General features: G+C 45.9%; 2 protein-coding genes across 3 annotated transcripts in view; both read right to left on the bottom strand.

Annotated features, from left to right (window-relative positions):
* Positions 1-5,361, bottom strand: part of Fbln7 (fibulin 7) — a 40,764-nt gene extending 35,403 nt beyond the window's left edge. Inside the window, exon 1 of the mRNA XM_042276210.2 lies at positions 5,140-5,361. Coding sequence (XP_042132144.2) covers positions 5,140-5,214 — 75 coding nt within the window. The 5' untranslated portion in view covers positions 5,215-5,361. The remainder of the gene's footprint in view (positions 1-5,139) is intronic.
* Positions 5,362-22,035: 16,674 nt separating this feature from the next.
* Tmem87b (transmembrane protein 87B) overlaps positions 22,036-27,529 on the bottom strand; it is a 43,418-nt gene continuing 37,924 nt past the window's right edge. For both annotated transcript variants that reach the window (XM_042276207.2, XM_076570614.1), the window contains exons 18-19: positions 26,164-26,194; positions 22,036-25,198 (exon numbers count right to left, since the gene is read on the bottom strand). In XM_042276207.2, the coding sequence (XP_042132141.1) occupies positions 25,139-25,198; positions 26,164-26,194 (91 nt within the window). In that variant the 3' untranslated portion in view covers positions 22,036-25,138. The remainder of the gene's footprint in view (positions 25,199-26,163; positions 26,195-27,529) is intronic.

Raw genomic sequence — 27,529 nt, 5'->3', positions numbered from 1 at the left:
ACCTAAGTAGAGGGCCGGAATGCACAGGCCTCAAAGAGACAGCCTGGCTGAATGGCTAATAGGAAAGAGCCAGTAGTCGTGGCAATGTCCATGACAGACAGACTCAGCTGAGGGGAAACATGCCAGGAAATGCAGACTGTTAGACAAGACAGGAAGTTAACCACAGCAGACCACCTGGCCCTGTGGTGACCATGGAACCAAGTGCCCACCTGTGGTGACATACGGTGACAAACAGGTGCCCACCTGTTTTAGACATACAGAGTGGCCTATATTTCAAGGAGCTGATTCAAGGGAGCAGAGTTAGGAATTCATTTCTTTCACCTTTTAATGAAGAGTCTTGCTGTGTAACCCAGGCTGGCCTCAAACTGCTAGGATGACAGGTGTGTGCTGTCATGCCCAGTCACTAATTTCCCGAGAGAAACACACTTCGCAACGGGAATGGTTCTGCTCTGTGGCAGGAACTGAATTTGTAGGTATGATCTTCCAGAAAAAGGATCTCCAGGCCTCCAGGGGCTCATCAGCAAATGCTACTACACATTTCAAAAGCTGACACCAAGGCTGGGTGTAGTATCACATGCCTTTAACCCCAGCACTCAGGAGGCAGAGACATGAAGATCTCTGAGGGGCCAGCCTGGTCTACAGAGCAAGCTCCAGGACAGCCAGGGCTACATAGAGGAACCTTGTTTGAAACAAACAGACAGACAGACAGACACACACACACAGACAGACAGACAAACACTGACACCAATTCTACCCAGTTTCTTCAAGGGACTGAAAAACTACAGGATTGTATGAACTGAGGCAGAAAAAAAAATGTGTTTCAAACTCAACATCCGTTGCTGGTTGGTACTCTGTGACACTGAGGCAGAATGAGGAGGACTCGCTGACCACACCCATGGCAACCACACACCTAGAGCTAGCACCACACTTGGTGCTGGGAAGCGCAATGTTTTCTGACACCAGGCTAAGATGTCTTCTCCCCTGTGAACCAGCACAGGAAGTTCTATACACAGGTGTCAAGCAACATCATCTTCATCATCGTAATCGTCATTATCTTTACAATAAACAAGATACAAGGTCAACACAAAAAGCCCATTGCGCCGGGCGGTGGGTGGTGGCTCACGCCTTTAATCCCAGCACTTGGGAGGCAGAGGCAGGCGGATCTCTGTGAGTTCGAGGCCAGCCTGGTCTACAGAGAGAGATCCAGAAAAAGTGCAAAGCTACACAGAGAAACCCTGTGTGGGGTGGGGGGAAGCCCATTGCTTTGCTATCTACTAGAAATACACCATTTGAATCATTGTGTGTGTGTGTGTGTGTGTGTGTGTGTGTGCATACAGAGGTACAAGGTTGACCTTGGGTGTCTTCCTTAGTTGCTCTCCATCCTATATATTGAGAAGGGGTCTCTTGATGAACCTGGAGCATGCCACTTTGGCTCCTTTGGCTATCCGCTTACCCTGAAGATCCCCCACCTCTCCCTCCCATGAGCTGAGGCCATCAGGGAGCCAGTCACCACACCCGCCCAGTGTTTATGGGCTCAGGGACCTGAATTTCTATCATCACACTTACAAAGCAGCACTGGAGAAAAGAAAATTTATATTATGCAAAATTCTGTGCAAAGCTTTTAAAAAATGTTTGTTTATTTATTTATTTGTGTGTGTTTATTTATTTTTTTGTTTGTTTTGTTTTGTTTTGTTTTTTGAGACAGGGTTTCTCTATGTAACAGCCCTGGTTGTCCTGAAATGTGCTTTGTAAATCAGGTTAGCCTCGAACTCACAGGGATCCTCCCGAGTGCTGGGACTGAAGGAGTGTGCCACGATGCCGACTGCTCATCCAGCCTTAAATGGCAACTGCTTTTACTTGCTGAGCCGGCTCCCTCCCCTGACCCATGATGCTCTGTTCATGATAGCCAAAATCTAGAAATGACACCACGGATGTTGTTCTATAGGTGAACCCATAAAGTGTGTTCATCCCTAAACGGGACAGTATTTGTCAATACAGTGACACCAAACTGGTTTTGGTCAGTGTTTTATCATAGCAATAGATGGCAAACCAGAATACCACCATTTCATATAGCCATGCTTTCACCACATAGACGCATGATAACGCACAGTATGTACTTTGACGTATGTACACACATTCATACACACATATCTCCACTCATGCACACACATATACCCACCACCACATACACAACCATGCATTCATATACACACAGAATAACACACACTCCTTCACATGCTCTGACATATGCAAACACTCATTTATTTTCATCACACACAAGGCAATTGTGAATTCACAGACATATTTATGCACTTACACACTCACACAGATACACACCTATAATGTCACTCTTAGATGTCACAGAAGACAGCAAAATGAGAACATTTACAGGCACAGAGGAACCCCGGACAGGGCTCCTCCACAGGAGCTCACAATGGCTCCACTTGGTGGCCCTCTGGCTTCTGACATCCCTTGCCCATCTTAGCCAATCTCCTCCATGAAAAGAGGCGATCCTGTGGGTAAGCTCCATTCTTTCTGCTTGCCCGGAGGTCTCATCGCTGGATCTGAGAGCCTCGGGGGTTTATACTGTCAGGTAGACACCAGGTACACCATGTCACTTTAGTTTCTCATAAGTCCCATACTGAGTCCACTGTGAAGTCTCAACCTGACCTCAACCTCTCCTGAGCTGTAACTGACTCCACACTGTGACTCTGAGAGCTGGCCTTGCTCTGGGTCTCAGGCATTTTCACTGTAAGAATTACCCAAACTTTGGAGCTGCCTTTGGAGGTAAGGCTGTTATCAGGACTTCTAGAAGTCTCTTGGGTCCTGTTATGGACAGCCAAGATCTACCCAGAGACTCCCTGGCACTGGTCAGTGTTGATCTGCCCTTCAGGAGACCAAGGCAGAAAAAACAAACAAACAAACAAACAAACAAACAAACAAACAAAAAACAGATGCAGGGAGGAATCTATGTAGAGTAGGGGGCCAGGAAGCCTCTGCAAAGATGTGCTTATCAGAGCACAGATCTGAAAGATGAGAAAGAACCTGGTAACACGGAGACTTCCTGTGGTTCTTTCCTTGGGTTTGCCCAGCCTGGAGCTGGAAGGCCGAGGTAGTCCCAACCACAAACTTAGTCAATTTTTTTCTAGAACCTCCTCCCCTCCCCACTCCCCCTCCTCCCCTTCTCCAGAAAGGGTTTGTCTGTGTAACAGCCCTGGCTGTCCTGAACTTACTCTGTAGCCCAGGCTGGCCTGGACCTCACAGAGCTCCGCCTGCCTCTGCCTCCTGGGTGCTGGGATTAAAGGCGTGCGCCACCACCGCCCGTCTTAATTTCACTAGAACTTGGAAACAGACATCTATGGCTGATCCTTTTTGCTTCCTTTGACCTCACCTGCAGCAAATGTTTTGCCGATAAAGAAGGCAATACTGATGCCGGGCGGTGGTGGCGAACACCTTTAATCCTAGCACCCAGGAGGCAGAGGCAGGTGGATCTCTGTGAGTTCGAGGCCAGCCTGGGCTACCAAGTGAGTTCCAGGAAAGGCGCAAAGCTACACAGAGAAACCCTGTCTCGAAAAACCAAAAAAAAAAAAAAAAAAAAAAAAAAAAAAAAAAAAAAAAAGGCAATACTGAGCAGTAAGGGCACGAGAAAAAGCTGGCCAGGGCGGGGAAGGGATCGGATCTCAGTAACTCTGGCACACGGTCCAGCTGAGACACGCTCCATGCTGCCTCTACACCAGATTCACCAATTGCCCCGATCCCACTATTTCCCATGTAACCTCATGTGACAGATGCCCACCCTGCTGAGACCAGGAGATGGTGGAGCTCTAGAACATCTCCTCTCTCGTGTCCTGTCCCTTGGCAGCCTGGGGTGGAGAAGCCCATCAGAGATGTATCTTCTGTGCTTCTGGCATTGAGCATGGGATGAAGGTTTAGTTTGGTTTTGTAATCTGCAAAACGGGCGATCCCATTGCTCTTGTGGGTGGGTTCGCTGTAGCCCCAGGCTGGGCCTCTGCCATTTGGCTGTTCAGCTGCTTCCTGTGACGCCTACTCCTTACCTTCTTCTGCACGAACATGAGCAGGTCTGATCTAAACCAAATTCTTCAGGTCTGGAAACGCTTGCTGCACCCCAGGGGGGCTTCTCAGTAACCCCGGGGCAAGCTTGCCTTTAGCTTCAAGACATGCAGTGTGGACAAGGATCAGGAGGTCAGAGTCCAACCGCAGACAGAATTCCTAGCACTCCCCCTGACTGTGTGGCCTTCTAGAAGGCTTGGAAGACCAGCAAGGATCTTGACATGCAGCAGGCACCCAGCATCCCTCCACATCCTACAGCTGTTTATGATGCTATTGGCATGGGAAGCTGGCGGCCTGCTCCTCCGCCAGGATATTCACAGGGGTAAAGGAGACTGCTCTGGCTACTGGAACCAGGAACCTGGCAATACCAAGTCCCTAAAATGAATTTTCATTTACATTTTTAATTGTAAAAATCAGTTTCCAATGGTTAATGTAAAAAAGAAAGATAGAAAGAAAGGAAGGAAGAGAGAGAGAAAGAAAGAAAAAGAATCTGATCAAGTAATTACACAGTGGGATTCGGACACATAAATGACAAAAAAAAAAAAAGAAAGAAAGAAAGAAAAGAAAGGAAAAACTGCCGCTGCCCATATGAATAAGAAAATGTAATTGCAACCCTAAGGCCACAGGTGCTCAGAATAAGACCACCTGAGGATCCTCCAGGCCAAAACCAAGAAGTTCTGAGAACGATGAAGGTGTGGTGGCAGCAAGACTATTTCAGTTAGAAATGTAAATGCTGAGTTTGGAGGGCGAGAACATTCTCTAACAGAACTGGGCGGCCAGGTGTTCTCACCGAGACCCACAAAAGACCAATGCCTCACAAGTCCCAGGGCAACTCTCCCCTGCCCGCGATTCCCACGCCTTCCCCTGCTGGGCTGCAGCAGCTCAGATCCTCCCAGGTCGCGATGACAGATGGGGGACCCCACTCCTCTCTCCCAACAAACGAACCCCAGCCCGAGATTCCGCTTCAAGCCCTCAACTCCAGCACATGAGTGGAACGTAGCATGTCCCAGCCTCGGCGTTACCTCCTCGGGAAGCCGGACCCCGGGAGGGGCAGCGGGGGACACTGACCTGGGAAGCCCGCGCTCCGGGGCGGGCGAGGAGCAGCAGGAGAAGGACGAGCGCGCGCGGAGAGCCGGGCCCCATCTTGCCCAGCACAACCTGGCTGCTGAGGAAGGCAGGTCGCTGTTCCCTGGCCGACCTTGAGTCCGCGCGGTGCACGGGTCTCTTGCAGCTCCCGCGGCCACCAGCGTCCGCAGCCGCCTGCACGAGACCGTCCGGGCGACGCGGGGAGGCGCCAGCCCCGTGGCGGAGGCCGAGAGAGGAGGGGCTGCAGAGCCTGGAATGCGCCTGGGAGCGCGCCCAAGCCGCGACTCCGGGAGGAGGCCGGGCGCCACCAAGGGTGGCCGGTGCCCACCCTGGACTGCCCTACTGCCCACGGCCCCCACTTCCCACCGGGAGCGACCCAGGCTTCCGCCAGCTACACGTGGCTAATTGATGAGCCAAACTTCGGTCTATCCTACCTCAAAGCCCACACAAGGGACACCTTCCTCCAGGACAGCAGAGAACAAGGCTAGTGTGGCGGGAAGAGCCGTTCCATAAACTTGGCCTAGGATGGAATATGTCTTCTTAAACTTTGGGCTGCAATATGCAAGTTGAGTTGCTGAATTTAGCAAATGGTAAAAACAGAAGACCAAAAGTTAATTCAGAATCAAATATAATGAATCCAAGGTGTCCTTGGTCTCCATAACTGGTGCTGGTCAGTTGTCCCTGGGCACCACACGAATGAACCTGCCTGAGACACCTAAGACACTCGATTCAGATCTAAGACTATTTCTGTTATGAAATGAAGTGATTTTACTGTGCATACAAAATTTTCTGCCACTTTGTACTACATATTTATGCGAGGTGGTGTTCTTGGTATGACAATTACAATATCAAACTATCAATCAATTTGGAAAAAAGTGTCAAAAATGCATCTCATTCTTTAATATCAGATATTCAGACAAGATTTCGTTCTTCATGTGAAAAAAATAAGCACACCAAATTTCCCTTTGTCTTTAATAAATGGTAAAATTATATTTATAGCAAAGAATTACTTTAAGCTTAAAATTTTCAAAAATAGTGCTCCCCAAGGTTTTAGGAGCACGCATGTCCAGTGACTAAGAATCTCCAGCCTGCCTTCTAGCATGCAGTCTGTTTCCCAAGAGTTTCAGGTAGAGGCCCAGTAACAGAACCTCACTAAGGTCTTGTAGGTAACAGCCCTGGGATGGACAGGCTCGAAGCTAAAGTCTCTGCACCCAGGCTGTGGGTGAACCAGGTGCTTCAGACCTCTACCCACGGAAAATGCAGCTCTCCCTGGAAGAACGTTTTGTGTAGCTCACTCTGATTGTACAGAATGGTTCTGAAGCTCACAGTCCCTGACCTGGAGCTGTTTTCCAATAGAAATCAAAAAGGCAAGCCGGGTGTCCTCTCTCGGCCTGTGAGGGCTCCTATAACCAAGTATCACAGACTAGGCAGTGTATAACAACATAAACATGTGCCTCGAGACTCGGAGCTAGGAAGTCAAGATCTAGGTATTTATTGGAAGATTTGGTGGTGATGAGGGCTTACTTCATCCTCACTTGTGAGAACAGGCAGGGGAGCTCTTTTGGGGGGAGGCAGGTGGGGGTGTTTCAAGACAGGGTTTCTCTATGTAGCCCTGGCTGCCCTGGAACTTATTCTGTAGACCAGTCTAGACTTGAACTCAGAGTTCCACCTGCCTCTACCTCCTGAGTGCTGGGATTAAAGGCATGTGCCATCCCCACCCTATATAAGGCCTCTTTTATAACAACATTATAGTGATCTATTTCAGAAATATCCTAAGGCCACATCTCCTAATACTACCATACCGAGGAGGGAGTTCAAAATATGACTATGGCCAGTTCCCTGGAAAGCATGGAGCGTGGGGCATTGGGCATGGGGCCTGGGGACCACCCAAGTTTTAGCTGCCCAACAAATCCCACTGAACTGTTTCCTCTGGCTCCCTGAAGCAGAGCAAAGTCCATGTGCTTGTGCTTTGGAAGTCTTGCAGGGCGACCTAGTCAGAACACAGCTTGTCACTGTCCAGGTAGAGAGAAAAGGACAGCAGCCAAACCAGAGTAGCACATCGAGATGATGGGGTTCGTGTCAGTCTCCAATGTGTCTGCTGTCTATGAGAGAACTACCGGTTTCCTGGCTGCGCTTACCTCCTATGAATGAAAGGTTTCATTCTGCTTGGAGTGGCTATTTGAGTTTTATCCTACCCTGTATTTACATGGCAACCTCCAAGCACTCTTAGTTGGCTCTGGTTGCATACTGGACACTAGAGGCTGGGCAGATGTAAGCAAGTCCTCTTTTCTCTCCTGTTGCCCTCTCCTCGGAGTCATTCAACAGACCAGATCTCACAGAGGAAGAGAATGAAACAAAGTATCTGGTGGTTAATCTCCTTTGTCAGCTTGACAAGGTTTGAAATCACCTAGGAGATACACCTCTAGGCACGTCAAAGAGTGTGTTCCCAGAGAGGTTAAATTAGGAGAGAAGACCCAGTCTGAATGTGGGGGCGGCACCATCCCCTGGGCTGGGGGTCCCCGGACTGAGGAAGAGTGGAGAAAGCAGAAGCCAGATGACCTGCATCCTTCTCCATGCTACACTCAACCCATGAGCCTGAAGAAATGCTTCCTCTTTCAGTTGCCTCTTGTTACAGTAAAAGGCAAATAAAAGACCGCATGGTTAGTGACCAGCCTGGGGAATGTAGGTTCAATTCTAAATGTCCCCTCTCAGAAAAGTGCTTCCAGGACATTCCATCTTGACCTAGTCCTCTCTTTACTTTTAGGAATCTCAAGACTTCAGCAATTTTACTTAAAGTGACACAGATGCCTCGGGCTTGTCGACGTTTTTGCTTTTCTGATGTTTCTAAAAGTCAACGGGAACTTTTGCTTTTTTTGTTGTCCCTGTTTGCTAACTTCCATTTGGGACCTTTGTCCTGTGGCTGACTCCTTTGGTGCTCAGGGTTCATCAGAATCGGTTTTCTGAGGTCTGGCTGCCTTTCTCTGTGTCCTTAGGTGGTACCCAAAGCAGATGCCCCACCAGCAGAACTTGCCAAGACTATTTCAAAAGTGGCTAGCAGCTGGAGCAATGCTCAGTGGTTTAGAGCACTTGCTGCTCTTGCAGAGGACCTGGGTTCAGTTCCCACTGCCCACATGATGGCTCATAACCATCCCTCCTTCCAGTTCCAGGGGATTCAACATCCTCTTTTGGCTTTTGTGGCACCTGGCATGCATGTGGTACGCATACAGGCAAAACACTCATACACAAATGAGTATGATCTAAATCTAAAAAGGCAGTGGCTCTGAAAATAAGTTCTTCAGTTAGGGCTTCCCACTGGCCTAATAAATGGTCATACCAGCTAGTTTGCTCTCTCTATTTCCTCTCTATTGAGGAAACTGGTGGGCTGTTTTGGCGCCAGTGAGATGACTTGGCAGACAAAGGTTCTTGTCACTGAGGTTGATGACCTGAATTCGATCCTTTGAATCTACACAGTAGGACAGAACCAAATTCCACAGGTTGTTCCCCACCCTACCCATGAATGCCATCATGTTCAAGAGAGTGCAAAATAAATAAATAAAATGAATATGATTTATTTTTAATGAAAGAAAGGGCTCTAGGGGCTAAGAGTGCAGCAGTTGGTAGGGTACCTGACTAACATGGAAGACCTGGATTGACTCCCCAGCACCGCACAAGCCAGGTGTGGGAGCACACACCTATAAAACCAGCACTTGGAGGTGGAAGTAAGAAGTTCTAAAGTTCAAGGACATCCTCAGCTACATAGTGAGCTTGAAGCCAGCCTGGGCTACACAGGCGATGCTGTAATGTCCCCAGTTTCCTGTGTGATATGAGAATGCAAAGAAAGAAGAAGGAGGTTGGATTTTAATTTTTATTAATATTCTCTCTCTCTCTCTCTCTCTCTCTCTCTCTCTCTCTCTCTCTCTGTCAAAGATAAACTCCTTTATACCTTTTTCTTTGGACACAGGATCTCTCATTGGCCTGGAATTTGCCAAATAAGCTAGGCTGGCTGGCCCCAGGATTCAGTCTTTGCCTCCGAAACACTGGGATTAGAAGTGTGCCCCGCCACGCCCTGGCTTATATGTGTGGGTTCTGGGGCTCGAACTCAGGCCCTCATGCTTACAAAGTAAAGCATTTTAACCGCACAAACCATCCCTCAGCACTTAAACTTCATTTATTTATAGCTGACAGGCTCTTGCTAGGTAGCCCAGGCTATGGTTACAGAAGCCACACCACCCCTGGCTAAAAGAGAAAGATTTGTTGTAGAAATCTGTGTTGATGTATGTATGCCTGGCCACTGGCAGCATGCAATGGAAAACGGTGATTCCAGGGCTGTCCTGTGAAGCCCTCAGGGTCTCGTAGGGTGCCCACATCGTGATGCTTTCCTCCTGATCCATCCGTGACCCAGTCTTACTGCTGGCACAGTCACAGCTCCGCATCTGTCCGTGGCTCTCAGTGGCATCAAGCCTCTCAGAAGCTAGTCCGAACGGTCACAGGAACAAAGCTGGCATGTTAGTCTGACCGGGGATGCCAGGGCAAGAGGAGGGAGGGATCACTCAGCAGGAGAGCCATGACTTCATCCAATTCCTTCATTATACAAATATTTATCAAGTGCCAACTCCAGGCCTGGGCCTGAGCCAGGCACTACATTATGCTTACACATTATATCCAGAGATTCGGCCAGCAACCATGCAGTCCCGTGTAGAACATTGAAGACATTGTCTGCCTGTGTACATCAGCACAGACAGCAGAAGCTGCTGGCCATGCCCTGAAGACGATTTCCAATCTTACAAGATGAATGCTGTTAAAAAAAAAAAAAAGCCAGACTTCATTGTGTCATAATTATAGACCAAGCATCATTCAGTGTCTGCCAAGGGAAGAGAGGCTTTGAAAATCCACAAATGCCATTCCACAATGAAGTCTAAATGTCTGTGGAAGGGGCAGAGTAGTGGGCTCAGTTGTGGATAATGTAGTTCTTGGAGTCACAAAGGCCTGAGCCAAACCTCATCACCTGCACGTACCAAGGGGGACTTGCAACACTCCAATTCTTTGCAGAAATCTCTTTCCTCATTTATATGAGAATAAAAACATTTATCAGATTTAATAACGTAGCAGGAATCTTAACAGTTCTTATTAATAAAACCAAACCCCGGGGCCAGTTATTGGGGTGAAATGCTGGATGGTCAGAGAGACAGAACAAACCACAGCTAACCTCCCCTGGCCAACTTCTCAGCTGGTCCTATTTCCTCAGACTGGAAACTTCTCTATGTCCTCATCCAGAATGGGCCTCAGATGAATTGCTGCTCAAAAGCCTGAATGCTTAACCAGGCCAAAATGTTTAACCAGCCAAAGACTTCTAGTTTCTGGTCCTCATGCCTTATATACCTTTCTGCTTTCTACCACCACTCCCTGGGATTAAAGGCTGGCTTTCTGGGATTAAAGGTGTGAGTCACCATGCCTGGCTGTTTCCAATGTGGCCTTGAACTCACGGAGATCCAGAGGAATTTCCACCTCTGGAACACTAGGATTAAAGGTGTGAGTGCCACCATTTTCTTGCCTTTGTATCTAGTGACTGTTCTGTCTCTGACCCCAGATAAGTTTATTAGGGTGTTCCCCAAAATATATTTTGGGGAACACAATACCACCACATATTAAGGCATCCTAAATAATAAAGAGTCAGACATGATAAAGGTGTTAGTATAAATAACACTATGGATGGTTGAAGAAGTCACAGGAAATTATTTTATGTTTACTTAAAGTTATGTGACACACATCTCTCTCTCTCTCATCTCTCTATTCTATCTATCTATCCATCTATCTATCTATTATCTATCTATCTATCATCTATCTATCTATCTATCTATCTATCTATCTATCTATCTATCTATCTATCTATCTACCTACCTACCTACCATCTATCATTTAATTGAAGTTACATCACTTGGGATAATAATGCTCCCTCCCCTAAAAATCACAGACTAGCTAACAAAAACCCCAGGGCCGGGCATGGGACACTTCCTTTTGAGCTGTTAGTCATGAGAGTCTGAGAGACTCCCCAGACAATAGAGGCTGTTGCTGTTGTCCTTGGTGCCTCCCAGGAAGAGACTCTACTGCTGAGGATACCACACATGGTGGACACAGAATTTTAAGGAATGGAGCTGAAATTGTCCTGGAAATTTCCTCCCTGGGGACTAGCTCTCATAGCATCGGATGGAGCCATCACACTGCCGAGGGAGAGAGGCAATCACTAGTCTTATCAGTGGTAAGCACCCACAGACCGCAACAACGATCATCAGTGCGGCAAGATGTTCTGAAAGGGCAACAGTGGTTCTTACGTCCTGGGGGCAAACAAAGAGCTGTCTAATTGGACTTCAGGCTGGCTCAACAGGGAGGAATCCACACCCAGCACTGTAAACTAGTCAACTACCTGTGTCTAGAGAGGCCATGAGATCTGAGGAGTGCTGTGGAATAACCTTTCATTTCTAATTAATATTAAGTCTGTGCGTTTATTGGGGAGCTGGCTGTCTCTACAAAAAACTCCTCCTACAGAGACCCTACTACTGCCAGCCTCCTACACCAGTATAATTGCTAACTGCATCCTAAATAGTTTTCCTAATCCTCACGGATAAGTGCAGCTCTTATCCTTCATCAAGGAGGCTTCTTTTTGCAGCAAGTGGAGACATTATAGAAAGCTACACATTGTCCGAAAAGATCACCTGACTGTGGGGGGTGTGTCCCCAGTCAAGACTTTATAACACAACTCCTAAGGCTCAGGGAACATCATAGGAGAGGAAAAGATTGTAGGAGTCACAGGATCGGAACATCTACTTTGAGACAGTCTCTTCTAAAAAGAAAAAAGACAGGAAGTATTAGAGGAGTAGGGAGGAGGTGGTGGGGGTATGGAGAAGGGGTGGGTATGGGAGGAGTTGGGGAGCAGTGGGGGATGAATGTGATCAAGATACATTGTACAAAATTCTCAATGAATTAATACAAATATTATATATTTAAAACAATAATATGTAGATAAATAAAGATACATTTTAAAACCCGAATTCTATCTTTGGAGTTGGAGAGATGGGTCAGAGGGTAAAGGTGTTTGCTGGCTGCCAGATCTGACAACATGAGCTTGATCTCTGGGAATTACATGGTAAAAAGAGAGAACCGACTCCTGCAAGTTGTCCTCTGACACACACACACACACACACACACACACACACACACACACACATACACACACACACACACACACACACACACACCCTCAACCCACAACAAACAAAAAGTGAACAAAGCGTAAAACAATTAAAAAAAAATCTTACCTTTGCCTTTGCCATTTGATGATGCTGTATTTCGTATGAGTCACTGAGTTTATTTTACAGAAATTTATTAATCATCTGAGCTGGGCAGATTGTTATTTTTTAAGCCATTGTTTCTCCAAATATTCTTCTGCCTCCCTCCTGCTCTGTCTCTTGGTGTGTTCATGTGTGTATGTGTGTGTGTGTAAGTGCTCTGTCTCCTGGTGTGTTCATGTGTGTGTGTGTGTGTGTGTGTGTGTGTGTGTGTAAGTGCTCTGTCTCCTGGTGTGTTCATGTGTGTTCATGTGTGTGTGTGTGTAAGTGTGCTGTCTCCTGGTGTGTTCATGTGTGTGTGTGTGTAAGTGCTCTGTCTCCTGGTGTGTTCATGTGTGTGTGTGTTCATAAGTGGTCTATCTCCTGGTGTGTTCATGTGTGTGCGTTGCCACACCAGTCTCCAAGACCCTGTGGGTTTTCTTCATTCTATTATTTTCTCTTTGTTTCTCAGACAGAGTAACAGAAACTGGCCAATATTCAAGCCACTGATTATTTTCTCTGTCCAACAAATCTGCTTGGGTATTAATTAATTTACTTTAGTTACTCTCCAGCACTACAATTTCCACTTGGCATGTTTTTATAATTGTCATCTTTTTTTTTTTTTTTTTGATTTTTCCAGACAGGGTTTCTCTGTGTAATTTGGTACCTGTCCTGGATCTCAGTCTGTAGAACAGGTTGGCCTTGAACTCACAGAGATCCGCCTGGCTCTGCATGCCAAGTGCTGGGATTAAAGGTGTGTGTCACCACTGCCCAGCTATAATTGTCATTTTTTTTATTAATACTTTCTATTTAGACATCTGCTGTGGGATGTCTTTCTGTATACTGTGAATATGTGTTGCTCTGAATGGTTGATAAAGAAAGCTGCATTGGCCTATGGCAGAGCAGGATAAGGTTAGGCAGCACATTCAGACTGAAGGTTGGAGTCAGGACAGATGCCAGCCCGCCACCCAAGGAGCAACAAGATGCCAACAGACTGGTAATGCCAAGGAAATGTGTTAAGTTATGAGAGCTAGCTAACAAGAAGCCTGACCCATAGGCCATACAGTTTATAAATAATGTAAGCCTCTGTGTGTTTACCTGGGACCAAGCAGCTGTGGGACTCAGGTGGGAGAGATTCATCCTGACTGCAGGGCTGAGCAGGACCGGAGAAATTTCTGGCTCCAGACATCAACCTCATGCTTTGGTTTTAGGACACCGTTTCTTCCAGCTTGTTGACTGTATTTCAAATTTCTTCAAGTATTTGTCTCAGGGGGGCTGGATTTCAGGCTGGGTGGGGATGAGAGAGGTGGAAGTGCCCTATTTACCTGCAAACACCATGCTGTAGAATAATCTTTTTATGCACTATGAAGAGATGTCTTTGCCAAGGTGCCTTCTGATTGGCTTAATAAAGAGCTGAATGGCCAATAGCTAGACAGGAAGAGGTTAGGCAGGACTTCTGGGCAGAGAGAAAAGAAGAAGAGATGAATCTAGGCATGGAGGAGACACCAGAGGAAATGGAGAGGAAGCAGGACAAGCAGGAGGAGAGATAAAATCCACAAGCCACATAGCAGCATGTAGATGAATAGAAATGGGTTAATTTTATAAGAGCTAGCTAGAAAAAAAAGCCTAAGCTAAGGCTGAGCTTTCATAATTAATAATAAGCCTCTGTATCATGATTTGGGGCCTGGTGGTACAGAGACAGACTGACTACACATGCCTCATATGTTTGGGTCTGCTTCTGCCTCTTTGATTCCCCAAGATGTTAACCTCAGTCCCCCAAGGCCATACTTAGGCCTGCTAGGTGAAGGAAGAAGATGTGGAAGAAGCCCTTCCAGACCAGGCGACACCCTCTTCTGGATGTGCAGCCTCCCACTGTGCAGGGCAGGCAGGCATGGGCTGACACCAGGACTGCCACAGTGAGCCATGGAGTGGACAGCGGGCAAATGATCAGCAGGAACAAGCCAGTACTAACCTCTGAGACCTCCAGCCATCTGTCCCTGATGAAACCAGCATCTAGAAAGACCATAGGAAGGAGAAATCCAAAATGGCAGAAGTGTAGGCCAGGAGGAACAAGACTTCGGTACTCACTGGAGCAGAATCATGAATTCAGACAGGACTATCAGGGATGTCCCTTTGATGGTCACATCTTGAGATGTTGAGTCTTAATGGTCAATTCAATTGGATTGAGAGACACCTAGGTGATAAGTAAAACTTCTGAGTGTGCCTTTGAGGGCGTATTCAGAGGCCACTAGAAAGCCAAATCAAGGTTTAATTCACAGATGGATTCAATCCATGGAAGGACTATTAGGAAGGGATGGATCTAAGGAAAGTGGGTGATGCTTGTAGGCCTTTGGGGAAATGTCCTGGCAAAGACGCATCTTCTCTCAGCCTCTTTCACCCATCTCTTCCTGCATCCTGGCCACCATGAGGTGAGTCTGCACACTCTCCCACTGTGTCTGACCGCAGGCCCAAAGCATTGGATCCACCTGACACTGTGCTAAAAACTCTGGAACCATGAACCATAAACTCTCTCCTTTACATTTGTTTCTGACAGGCATTCATCACAGTCATGAGAAACCTGGTTACCATAGGCCTAAAAAAACAAACAAAACAAAACAAACAAATCCTCACTCTTCTCATAACGCCAGTACTGTCCAGATGAAAAGTGGGGTGAGGGGTGCTCTCCAACCTGTGTCTCGGGCCAGGGCGCCCGAGGTAATGAATGGGACATTTTAATTTTAGAAGTAAACTTACAGCCCAACAGCCTTCATATTCACAGTTGCCATCCCAAAACCAAGGCCCCTAAAGCATGCACCCATGAGCCTTTGAAACAAGCATCAGCTGGGAAGAGGTTTAGCAGGGGGAAGACCTGATTGGTTCAGATGAGACAAGTCTTTCTAGTCATCTAGGGCATTGCCAGATACGTCTAATACAGATTGAGAATTTGGACCCCCAAAATCTTCACAACGTTCCCAAACCCAGAACTTTTTGAGTGCCAAGACGACCCCACCATCAGGGTTTTCCGCACGTGATCTCTGTGATAGGTTACAGTCAAAATGAAGGTGCACTATAACTCTTGCCGTCATCAGTACATCGGTGTAAGGTGAATATGAAATATGAATGAACTCTGTGTTGGGATTTGAGCTTTACCACCAAAATCCTTCATTCTGGATATGTAAAAATTCCAATACCCGAAAACAAAACATGCCCCCCCCCCCAAATTTGGAATACTGTTGGTTCTACACAACTTGGACAAGGGATATTCCACACGTAATGACAATCTTTGGGAATGGAGCTTCAACAGACCTCCAACTCATTCGACTCAGGAGTACAGGGAACGATATCTGGTATTTTTGAGGCGTCTGCTGAACTGGGGGCAGAGTCAGGGACCTGGGCAAGCCCAAATGCCACCTGCTTTCTCTTCTTACTGACACAGCCATTTTTCTTGAGTAAACACTCTTTGGGTTGTTATAACACTGGTTAATTTCCAAAGTTTTGTGGTTTTGTTTTTTAAGTTGAGGTTCTGTTTGATGTTTTACCATTTTTGAGGGTGATGTCTTAGTTACTTTTCTATTGCTGTGATAAAACACCATGGCCATGGCAACTTATCAACCACAGGGCAGAGAGGACACTGGGAATGGGCTGAGTCTTTTGAAACCTCAAAAGCCACCCTCAGTGACACTTCCTCCAACAAGGGCACATCTAAGCCTTTCCAAACAGTGTCACCAAGTGTTCAAATGTATGAGCCAATGGGGGCCATTCCTATTCAAACACCACTGCAAACTTTCAGACATTTTTATCTTTTCTTTTTTGCCTGATGTCACCATAGTTCTTTATTTTGTTGAGCAGACCATTTAACATTAACTTTCTTTTTTGAGAATTGCATAGATAATACTGTTTTCACATTTCTATCCCATCCTCTCCCCCGAAACTCCTCCTGTGCCCCCAACTCCTTTTCAAATCATAACCTCTTCTTTAATTATTAATGTTATCTATATTTACATTCACACACATGAATACAATCTGTGGGGTCCATTTAGTGTTCCTTGCATGTATGTGTCTTACAGGCTTAACACGTGGGACCTATCAGGAGGCTCATCCTTGGAGAAGACTGATTCTCCTTCTCTCAACAGCCATTAATTGCCTGTAGTTCTTTACCTAACAGTGGAGTCTTGTGAAATTTCGCCTATCCACAACAGCATGTCATCTGATGTTGACATGTTATTGTGTAGGTCTTGTTTAGACAATCATATTGTTGAGATTTACAGTTTTCTTGTCATATATATGAGATACGATAGCAAGTGCCCTGGTCCTCTGGCTCTTACAATCTTTCTGCACTCTCTTTGACATTATTTCCTGGGTTTTAGATTGTATGGGTTCTGTTGTAGCTGTACCAGTTAGGGCTGGGTACCTTGTGGTCAGTGGTTCTCTGAACTCTGACCAGCTGTGGATTTCTGTAATAGTCTCTATCTACTACAAAAAGAAGCTTCCCTGATGAGGAGTAAAAACTAACTTACCTATTGGTACAAGGGTAAGTACTTAGCATGCAGCTAGAAATTATATCAGGGGCTAGAGAAATGTCTCAGTGGTTAGAAATACTGATTATTCTCCCAAAGGACAATGGTTGAGTTCCAAGCACCCACATGTCAGCTAACAGCCATCTGTAACTCCAGTCCCAGGGGACCTGATGCCCTCTTATGCCTCTGTGGGCACCAGGCATGCATGTGTACATAGACATACATGCAAGCAAAAATGCCCATTCACATAAAATAAAATAAATATTTTTATAAAATAAATTGTACTTGTTTAGGAAAGTGGTAATAGTATGTTCTCCTCTAGGGCCAATGACCTCACAATGAAGTTGGCTGGGTTTACAGTATCAGGTACAAAGTCCCCTCTATTGAGTGGCCCTTATGTCCAAGTATGTGGCTTCTCTCTTGGTTAGCCCCAGGACACAAGTGCCACTGTTGCACGTTAGAGATATTTTGTCATGCGGGTCATTGTTGTGTTTTGTAACTGTCACACAGGGGTAGGACTGTCAATTGCTTTTCTCTCTTGGCAGTTTGCACAACAACTTTGCCTACTCTAAGAGTTAGTCCCCAGGGAAGGGGCTTCTGGTCACTTCCAGCTGGGGATTCATGCAAGTACTGTTTCCAAAGTGTGTGGTGTCTTTGGCCATAAGGTCTCACCCCCAAGTTCTGGAAGGTAACAAAGGGTAATGGCAATAGCATATATTGTTTTGGGAGTCTTCTAGATTCCCCCAACCAACAGTTTGAATGGAGAATTCCTATGCTTGGCACTCAGGTTTATGTTAGATAGTCTATGGTTCTTGAGGAAAGAATTGTTACCCTAAATGACATAATTCCATTCAAAATCTATCTGTCAGTCTGTCTATCCATCTATCTAATCTATCATCTAATATGTGTATAAAAATGTGTATTTTTAAATTAACATAAAACTACGCTTCTCTAAGGGTTTTTCAAATACCTTAATGTTATTTATCCCTCCTCACGTTCTCCCTTTGTCCTGGCCTCCCTCACCCATTTCCAGCTAAATTCTTCCTGCCTCCTTGTCTTAGTTGGGGTTTCTATTGCTGTGAAGAGACACTCTGACCACAGCAACTCTTATAAAGGAAAACATTTAATTGAGGTGGTGGATAATAGTTTCAGAGTTTCAGTCCATTATCATCATCATGGTGGAACACGTGGTGTGCAGGCAGACATGGTGCTGGAGAGGTAGCCAAGACTTCTACATGGTGCAGGCAACAGGAAGTGGACTGAGACACTGGGCGGTATCCTGAGCATAGGAAACCTCAAAGCCCACCTCCACAGTGACACACTTCCTCCAACAAGGCCACACCCACTCCAACAAAGCCACACCTCCTAATAATGGCACTTCCTATGAGCTTATGGGGACCAATTACATTCAAACTACCCCTTCCCCCTTTCCCATTTCTCCCCTCCAGCACCTGTGTCCGGCTACCCTGCCCTTTAGAGCTCTTTCCTCCATTATTCTGTGTGTGTGGTACTAGGAATTGAACCTAGGGACTCATGCCAATAAACAGATTTTGAAAGTCTGACATTTAAATATGTAGCAAGCACTGGGCATGATGGCACACACCTTTAACTCAGCACTCAGGAGGCAGAGGCAGCCGGATCTCTGAGTTTGCGGCCAGCCTGGTCTATAGAGTAGGTTCCCTTGCAGCCAGGGCTGTGTAGACAGAACCCGTCTATAAAAGAAAATAAACTTTTTGAAATGTTGTATCTTCGTGTCTTTAAGGTCTTTTCTTTCGTCTTCAAAGTCACAGACTGACATTTAGTAAGGAAAAATGCATTTATGAGCCGGTTACAGGAAAGGAAAACCGAATTCTTCAGGGATGGTGTGTGGCACCACCTGCTGAATAGTTTGGGTATGTTTGCCTGCCTATAATCTGATTTTGAGCAACTACTGTCAAGGTTATTTCCTTTGAGTTCAGCTTCAGGACTGCCTGTGGTAGAAGGAATTTGACTGTGAATCCATGATCACTTAAGGGGGGCTTGTCCTGGGCAACTTCCCTTCAATATGAGTCGGTCAACCTACGAATGTTTCAGGTGGAGTTTCTTAGCCACGGCCTCCCCACGGCCCAGTCTCAGCTGGAGCTTCCACATCTACCTCAGCTGCCTTAGGAAGGCTGCACACCAGGCAGGCCCTTTTGTATTGCCTTCACATCTGACCAGCCAGTAAATAAAACTCTCCCTCTCCCAGGACTGTGAGGACCGTCGCTCACAGACAATTCCTGCTAGATGATGCTTGCCTCTTCGCTTTGCCAGGAGGGTGACGCTCAGTGTTCTCACCTTTAAACCAAGGGGCGAGTTATAGAAATATACCTCCTTGAAACTCAGGTGGTACAGCAGTGAACAAAGCCTGGAGCCCTGCAAACACTCCTGGCCCTCCAAGATTATTGCCGTTGTCAAAACAGCTCAGGCTTTCCTCTGAGATTGTCCGTGTGGTTTCCCCAGCACAGCTCAAACCTGGGAGGATGTCTGTGAAGCGTCCCCATACCTGCTTCTTACAGCACAGTGTGCTTCAGTCCTGTGCCCTAAGGCCACGCTGGCTTTTTTTTCTGATATCATGTATTTTCTTGAGACAAGGTCTCACTATATCACTCTGGCTGGCATTCTCTATGTAGAATTCTCTATGTAGGACAAGTTGTTCTTGAACAACTCACTGAGATCCACCTGCCTCTGCCTCTGGAGTGCTGAGATTAAAGACTGCACCACCCCACCCAGTTTACATGCCTTTTCTTAAGGCACTGCCCTGTTTTATGTATTTATTTTTAGTGTGCTTTCCTTTAAAAAACATTAGGAAAACAGGAAAGCAGGGGGCAGGGCTTCACGTCTCCCATAATCCACTGCCCCCAAACAGCCTAGTTTTAGTCTGTCTCCTGCAGAACTAGAGCAGTGACAGGCGTATGACTGTGTCACTTTCTACATTAACTGGCAGACTGGTGTGGCCATATGACTGTAAGACATACCCAGAAGCAAAGGCCACCACTTCAGGGTCCAGACTCTGAAGTTTCCAGGATGTCCTTGCCTTTTGCTGGCTGGATGCAGTCTTGCTTCCACAGATGGAAATAAACTATGGGATCCTCCAGGGCCATACTCTGCTCCTCCTACCTCTTCACCACCCCAGAATTGTTATTTGACCAGATAACATTTATTTATTTTCGTTTGTCAATACAAGGTTTCTCTGTGCAGCTTTGGCTGTCCTGGAACTCACTCTGTAGATCAGGCTGGCCTTGAACTCAGAGATCCCGCCTGCCTCTGTCTCCCAAGTGCTGTGATTAAGTGTGTGCCACTATGCCTGGCGTAGCTAGAGTTTTCCTGTCTTGCCCACAGTCAGGACAAATCTTTGTCACCCGCCAGTCCCACAGCTGCTCAGACTCAACCAAGTAAACACAGAGACTTATATTGCTTACAAACTGTATGGCCGTGGCAGGCTTTTTTTTTTTTTTTTTTTTGGTTTTTTCGAGACAGGGTTTCTCTGTGTAGCTTTGCACCTTTCCTGGAGCTCACTTGGTAGTCCAGGCTGGCCTCGAACTCACAGAGATCTGCCTGCCTCTGCCTCCCAAGTGCTGGGATTAAAGGCGTGTGCCACCACGCCTGGCCCGTGGCAGGCTTCTTGCTAACTGTTCTCATAGCTTAAATTAATCCATTTCCAGCCGGGCGGTGGTGGCGCATGCCTTTAATCCCAGCACTCGGGAGGCAGAGCCAGGCGGATCTTTGTGAGTTCGAGGCCAGCCTGGGCTACCAAGTGAGTTCCAGGAAAGGCGCAAAGCTACACAGAGAAACCCTGTCTCGGGGAAAAAAAAAAAAAAAAAAAAAAAAAAAAGAAATTAATCCATTTCCATAAATCTATACCTTGCCACGTGGCTCGTGGCTTACCGGCATCTTCACATTCTGCTTGTCATGGTGGTGGCTGGCAGTGATTCCTTCTGCCTTCCTGTTCTTTCTTTTCTCCTCTCTGTTAGTCCCGTCTATACTTCCTGCCTGGCCACTGGCCAATCATTGTTTTATTTATTGACCAATCAGAGCAACACATTTGCCATACAGATCATCCCACAGCATGCCTGGTTCAGATAACTTTTTAAAACCCCATCTGTTTTTTTTTTTTTAAAGATTTACATATTTTATGTGTCTGAATTCTTGCTTGCATGTACATGTGCAATGCTTTAAGGCCAGAGGAAGGCATCATCAGATCCTTTGGGAACAGAGTTACAGACAGTTGTAAGCTGCTATGTGGGTGCTGGGGAAACCCAAGTCCTCTGCAAGAACAGGTGCTCTTAACCACTGAGCCATCATCTCCAGCCCCAGATAGCTTTGACTTTAATTTTCTGAAGGGCTGGAACCCAGCTGTGGTTATGGGACCGGAACTCAACAGCAGTGCAAGCTGTGGGGCCACTCAACACCGGGCTACTCATCCCTCCACAGATGTGCCCTTGTTCATGCTTCATCTATGTACTTTCTGTTATCACACATTCTTCATTTTCACTCAGAAGCTGAACCCACCCTGTAAGAGGTGGACTGGCCACAATTCACTCACTATTCTTGTCTAGTGCTGACATTTAGCTTGTCTTTACTTGTGTGTGTGTGTGTGTGTGTGTGTGTGTGTGTGTGTGTGTGTGTATGTGCAGAAACCTTCCTCTGTATTTTCAGACATCTTTGAAAACATCAAGAGAATTGGTATTATTCAAAGGTCTTAAACATTCTCACAAAGACCAAATCAATGATGCCATCATGAATGAGCACTCTCATTTCATTAGGACTGAGAGGTGACGGGTCTCTCGCTCACACACATGTTCATGAATATGTACAAATGCACACACAGGTGTACACACTTAGATTAGCTTGAGTTAAATAGTCCCCATTCTGTTCCGCTTCATCACACCTGAGGTTGAACGTTCTTCTGACTTTTAGCTGTACCTCTTTGGAAGAATTCTGTCCTGCCATCTCCTGGAGTCTGCATTTCCTACAGAGTTTCATGAGGCAGCACTAACAGACAATCTCAGAAAACAATCTCCAAATGTCAGAAAGCAATTTATTAAAAAAAACCAACCCAAATATTAAGGCACAAAAATACAATTTTTCAAACAAAGTCCTTTAAATTGCATTCTATATTCAAAGAAATTTCTCCCAAATAATAATTTAACCTTTTTAAATAGACAGTATATTTTTAACCTCTAAGTTTTTCTCCCCAAAGAATGAATGTTTTCCTAGTTCTAAAGTACTTAATACAGTATCAAGTTCCTGTCCTATAACATACACTTCCTTAAAAATCTAGGTTTGTCACTTATATACATTTGTATGCTCAGAATTTCATATATTAAACTTCCTCTGATAGGTGTAAGGCTTGGTGTTTTGTATTGCTAACTGCATGCTGTCAATCACACACAGACATGAGTATCAGAACAGGAGACAAAACCTAGCAAGTCTCTCTCAGCTTCAGTCATAGACAGCCAGGTCAACAGCCCCAAATCTCCTTCAAAATGGGCATATAAATCAACTTTGTCTATACACTTCAAGCCTAATCTTGACATTATAGTAGTCTGAACATGATGTGCCATAATCCAGAGGGAGAGGTGGCACTTTCCACAGGATAGGAAAAGTTAAAAGACACGAACAAAATCCAAAAAACAAACAGAAAAGCATGGGGACATCCTACCATCTCCCAAGCTTACAATGTCCATCTCTTGATTCTTAATCGAAATATTAATAACTTCCTCAGAAGGCACATGTTTAAATATTAACCTAATTCAAATCATGAAAAATGTCTCAAGCAAACTTCATACATCATCAAAATCTAACACGAACCGTCTAACATGATATCTTGAGCACAATACAGAAGCCTTATCCTCACAATGCTCGATTAAAAGAGAGGCCCATCCAACAGCATCCTGAACAAACGGGGCTGGGCACCGGGACAGTCCCAAGACGGACAGTCTGGAGACTCAGGGCAGATGGGGAAGGAGGCTGAGGAGCTGCAAGGCGGCCCTGGGGGACCTCCCAGTCCTTGTGAACTGCACTGACAGTTCAGGGACACATGCTGGGCTAAGAAGGCCCCCCCAAGAAATACTCAACTCAGGCCCTGAACATTAGCACCTGCTCAATTACCACTAAAAGCAATAGACACCACATGCACCCTTCCAAAATATTTCTAGAGAGGTCGTTAAGATGAAACTCCACTCTCTGTAAGATGGGAAGAGAAGTGTTCATTTCAGCCTCGAGCTATGCCAGAGGCATCAGCATCTGTCTTCCCGGTTTTTTCTTGTTTTGTTTTTAGAAACACTACTGAGGTGGTGTCAAAAGCATTTCTCCGGCCATCAACCCCCCCCACCACCATCACCACCACACCCTACTCAGTGTGTAGCTCCTGCAGTCACATGGGTTGTAGGTCAGCTGCCTCACCCCGTGAGGGAAGGGCATTAAATACAAATGTAAGTGGGCCTGCAATCTTAAGATTCACAAATCTAACATCAGCCTGGGCCACAGCAACATCCTGCAAATCCCACCCCCACAAGGGCATCTTCAGTTCTCAGACAACGGGTCAGAAGGTGGACTATGCCAAAGCCAAAACAGACAAGCACACAGGGAAACAGAGTGGACAGGAGCCCATCACCATGGTGGAAAGTGGCAGGATCAATGGACCCAGCATGGCTGAACTGGCCCCTCTCCCCTGGGAAGCGCCAGGAAGCAGTGGGTCTGTGAACCGGCCTTTCTCCACCAGCTCTGCCAACACTGCACAGTTTCCCAGTGCTCACTAGGGGAACATGGTTTCAGAGATACAACTTCAGAATACATCTCTACCAACCCTCTGAAATGAGTACGCAGGAAATCAACTCAGAGAGTAGACTTTTGAAAGAAAGGTTTGGTTGCTGTGTCACAGTGAGAATCACTGCAGGTTATGGTGAAGTGCTCCTCATCAGATTTTCATGTTTTCTCAATTATTCCAAGTTGTTCTAATTCACAAAGCCTGAAGTTTTCCAGAGAAAAGCCATAAGACCCTGCCTTTCATTACTAAAAGTCCACTAGCCTGGTATCTTTGGTCATGAAAGGAGCATTCATTCACATTTTCATCACACTACATTCAAGTGCCTTTCAAGTCTAGAACATTCTATATTTAAAAATATTAGAATAGAAACTTTCAATCATACATTATGAACATAATTTAACAAAACAAGGTGTAAAATATGGTTGAGGGCTGGTTAATTACATGTTGATGCATGGTATAATTAGATGTTTATCACAGAACAGAAACACCGAGAATGTGCAAGTCCCCACGAGACTCACAAGGAACAGCGCACCGAGGGGCTGGAAGAAAGTGCTTTAGGGGAGCCACATGGCCAGGGGTCACTGCGGAATTAGCAGCAGCATGTGTACCCGTGGCCTGCAAGTCTTTGGACATGCCCTCAGACATCTCTGTGCACTCATGTTCCCGAGCTCAGACTCCACGACGTGCAGTGCATGGTGGTATTTACAAATAAAAGCTCTGTGTACACCGACAGAGGGGACAAGCGTCAACGGATGAGTGTCCCCTGTTCCAACAGTAAGTCCCGTCAGTGTAAAAATCGACTAAAATTATCGCTACAAAAGATGAACACTGCTGCGGACCACTCAGGAGACTCGGTCCCGAAGGTGAGAGGGAGGAGGAGAATTCAGAGATTCTTTTCTTTTTTTGTCTTTTTTTGTTTTTGCTGTCTGTGTGTTTTTGGAGACAGAGTCTCACTATGTAGCTCTCTCTGGTTGTCCTGGAACTAGACCAGGCTGGCCTTGAACTCACAGAGACTTGACTGCCAGGCATGTGCCAGCACACCCAGCTACAGAATCTTTGTTCTGCAGAAAACCGAGACCACAAATCCGCATCTCTGTGGCTGTCACCTAACAGCATCTGTGCACACATCGTTAAGACTTATCAGATTATTTCCAAATTCAGGCAACACAATGGCAACTAAACTGACTGAGTCAGTTTTAAAGATGGCTTTATGAGGGTGGCAGACCCTCCCACACCTGAATTCTTTATCTGCATACACAGCCCTCCAAGACAATACAGTAAAACATGTATCCTAGCGAAGCCGTCAGTTTTGATGAGACAGGCTTTTCCCATCACTCGACTGCAGGTCCCAGTCACATTATCTTTTCTGAAGAGAACATTTTTTCAGCTATTTCAGATCTGGTCATAATTTCCTAGGGGGGAAAAAAAAATGGTTAAGTGTCAATTGTTGGGGCTATATCCAGAACTACCAAAATGTTCTAATCTTACAAGTTACTACATTTAATCTTTTAATAGACCTAACTCTGGGGAAGTATCAGATAAGATAAAACCATGGCCCCCATACTCTCTAATACAATAAGTCAAATATTAGCCAAGGTTAGAAAAGGTCAGCTTCCTTCTACCTACAACTGAGTTTAGGTTCTCTGTGAGAGGCAGAACCAGAGCTAGCAGGGACCTTACGCAGGAGACCTGTCTCATGTTACTGGACCCAAGAAGTTACTTATCATGTCAAACGATGAAGTGCACCACTGAAGAGCCGCCCAGCCACCCCTGGGGCTGTAGATCCCAGTCTGTCCTGGGGCAAGCCCTCCTCCACCGTCACCAAGGAGCACAGCGCTACGTCCCAGCCTCTTTCCTTCCAGCTCTGATGCTCGCCCACCCGCCACCACAGTGCACACCACCTGCTAACTGCCACCGCCTCTGTACGGAGGCTCATCACTGACCCTTTAATCCACACACTGAAGATGTGCCCTTCCTTGGGCTACCCTGCAATGTCTAGTTGACCAAACGCTAACTCCCCCACAAAACCTTTATTTAAATGTCATGCTTAGTAAGTAAAGCTGGAAAGAAACTATTCCAATAAATTATCCACATGTGTCAGAAGCTAAATAATGGATACACGAGGCCTTAAAAATCAGACTTTCAAACAAAAATCTCACGAAAAGCCTCTTCCCTTCATTTACACCAAGCATCTTTCATCCTGCTTCTGCCTGCATTGAAACTTAGCCCACAATCCTTCACACTTAAGCCAGCGCTGTGTCCTTCTGTGCCCTGTGCTAAGCTGGTAATTGCTTCAAAGGTTATTTTCAGAATTAACTTCTGAAATACACTGTGAAAATGGAAACAGCTCTAAGGAAATAAGCAGAAGTAGATTTACCTCATCTGAGTCCACTAACACTGGGAGAGCTCTGAAACAAGAGAGACAAGAACAGTGAATTCCACAAGAACTCTACAGCCAGTGCTGTGCGGGCGGAGAGGAGGGGGGGGGGAATCGGCAGGTATGGGGCTTGGGGGACTGGCAGTGTTCTGCCTTCAGATGACAGAAAGGGACTCATTTAAAAACTGCATTGACATCTTCCTAGGTGTATGCAATTTCCAGAATGTGTGTTCCTTTGAAAATGTGCAGTCTAAATTAACAGAAATATTTTAAAACTCTGAACTTTAACTGGAAACAGGCTAGTACAAGGGCAACCCTTCTACACGTGGGGCGGCTGGTTAAAAACTCACAGCAGTATTCAAACACAACCACCCACTCCCTATTTACTTGGCTATTTTTTCACTTTAACAATTGGCTGGGTATCTGCCACTTAACTAGAAAACTCAAATTTCGTGCCTTTGTGAAAATGAGGAGAGATAAGCACCACATTATCAAGGGTACTATTTGTTTTTTTACAGAAAACATTTGTTTGGAGATGTAGTTATTTACTGTATGTATCAGGTGTGGGCGTGGCACACAGGTGTGGGCGTCAGAGGGCTACTCAGGGGCCAGCTCTCTCTCTCTCTCCTTAACTCACTGCCTTTGCCTGATGTGCCAGACGCAAACACACCTAAAATTCCCAGTACTTAGGGATGAAATGTAAAAAAAACTGGAAGCTGGGGAAAAAAAGCAAATACATAAAATATAAAACTACAGTGACACAAAACGAAGTCCACATAACATGCAGGGGTGAGAACTCAAGTAGACTCCTTCCAAAGTCTTGAAAGGTCGGGATGGGGAGACGACTCAATGGGAAAGTACCCACCAACATGACCTGATTAGATCACTGGGCCCAGAGGAAGGGAGGGCACCAACGTTTACAACTTGTCACCTGACTGCTGTGGATATCGTTCTGTATAAATAAAACACTGATTGGCCAGTGGCCAGGCAGGAAGTATAGGTGGGACAAGGAGAGAGGAGAATTCTGGGAAGTGGAAGGCTGGGTCAGAGAGACACTGCCAGCCGCCGCCATGACAAGTAGCATGTGAAGACACCAGTAAGCCACGAGCCACGTGGCAAGGTATAGATTTATAGAAATGGGTTAATTTAAGATATAAGAACAGTTAGCAAGAAGCCTGGCATGGCCATACAGTCTGTAAGCAATATAAGTCTCTGTGTTTACTTGGTTGGGTCTGAGCGGCTGTAGGACTGGTGGGTGACAAAGATTTGTCCTGACTGTGGGCAAGGCAGGAAAACTCTAGCTACACCTGACCTTTGTTATAACCTCGGCGAGCATGTGTGTGCACATATACAATGGGATGTAAAA

Source organism: Peromyscus maniculatus, chromosome 4, assembly GCF_049852395.1.
Source record: "Peromyscus maniculatus bairdii isolate BWxNUB_F1_BW_parent chromosome 4, HU_Pman_BW_mat_3.1, whole genome shotgun sequence".
Classification (NCBI taxonomy): Eukaryota; Metazoa; Chordata; class Mammalia; order Rodentia; family Cricetidae; genus Peromyscus; species Peromyscus maniculatus.
This window is presented reverse-complemented; position numbering and strand designations above follow the sequence as displayed.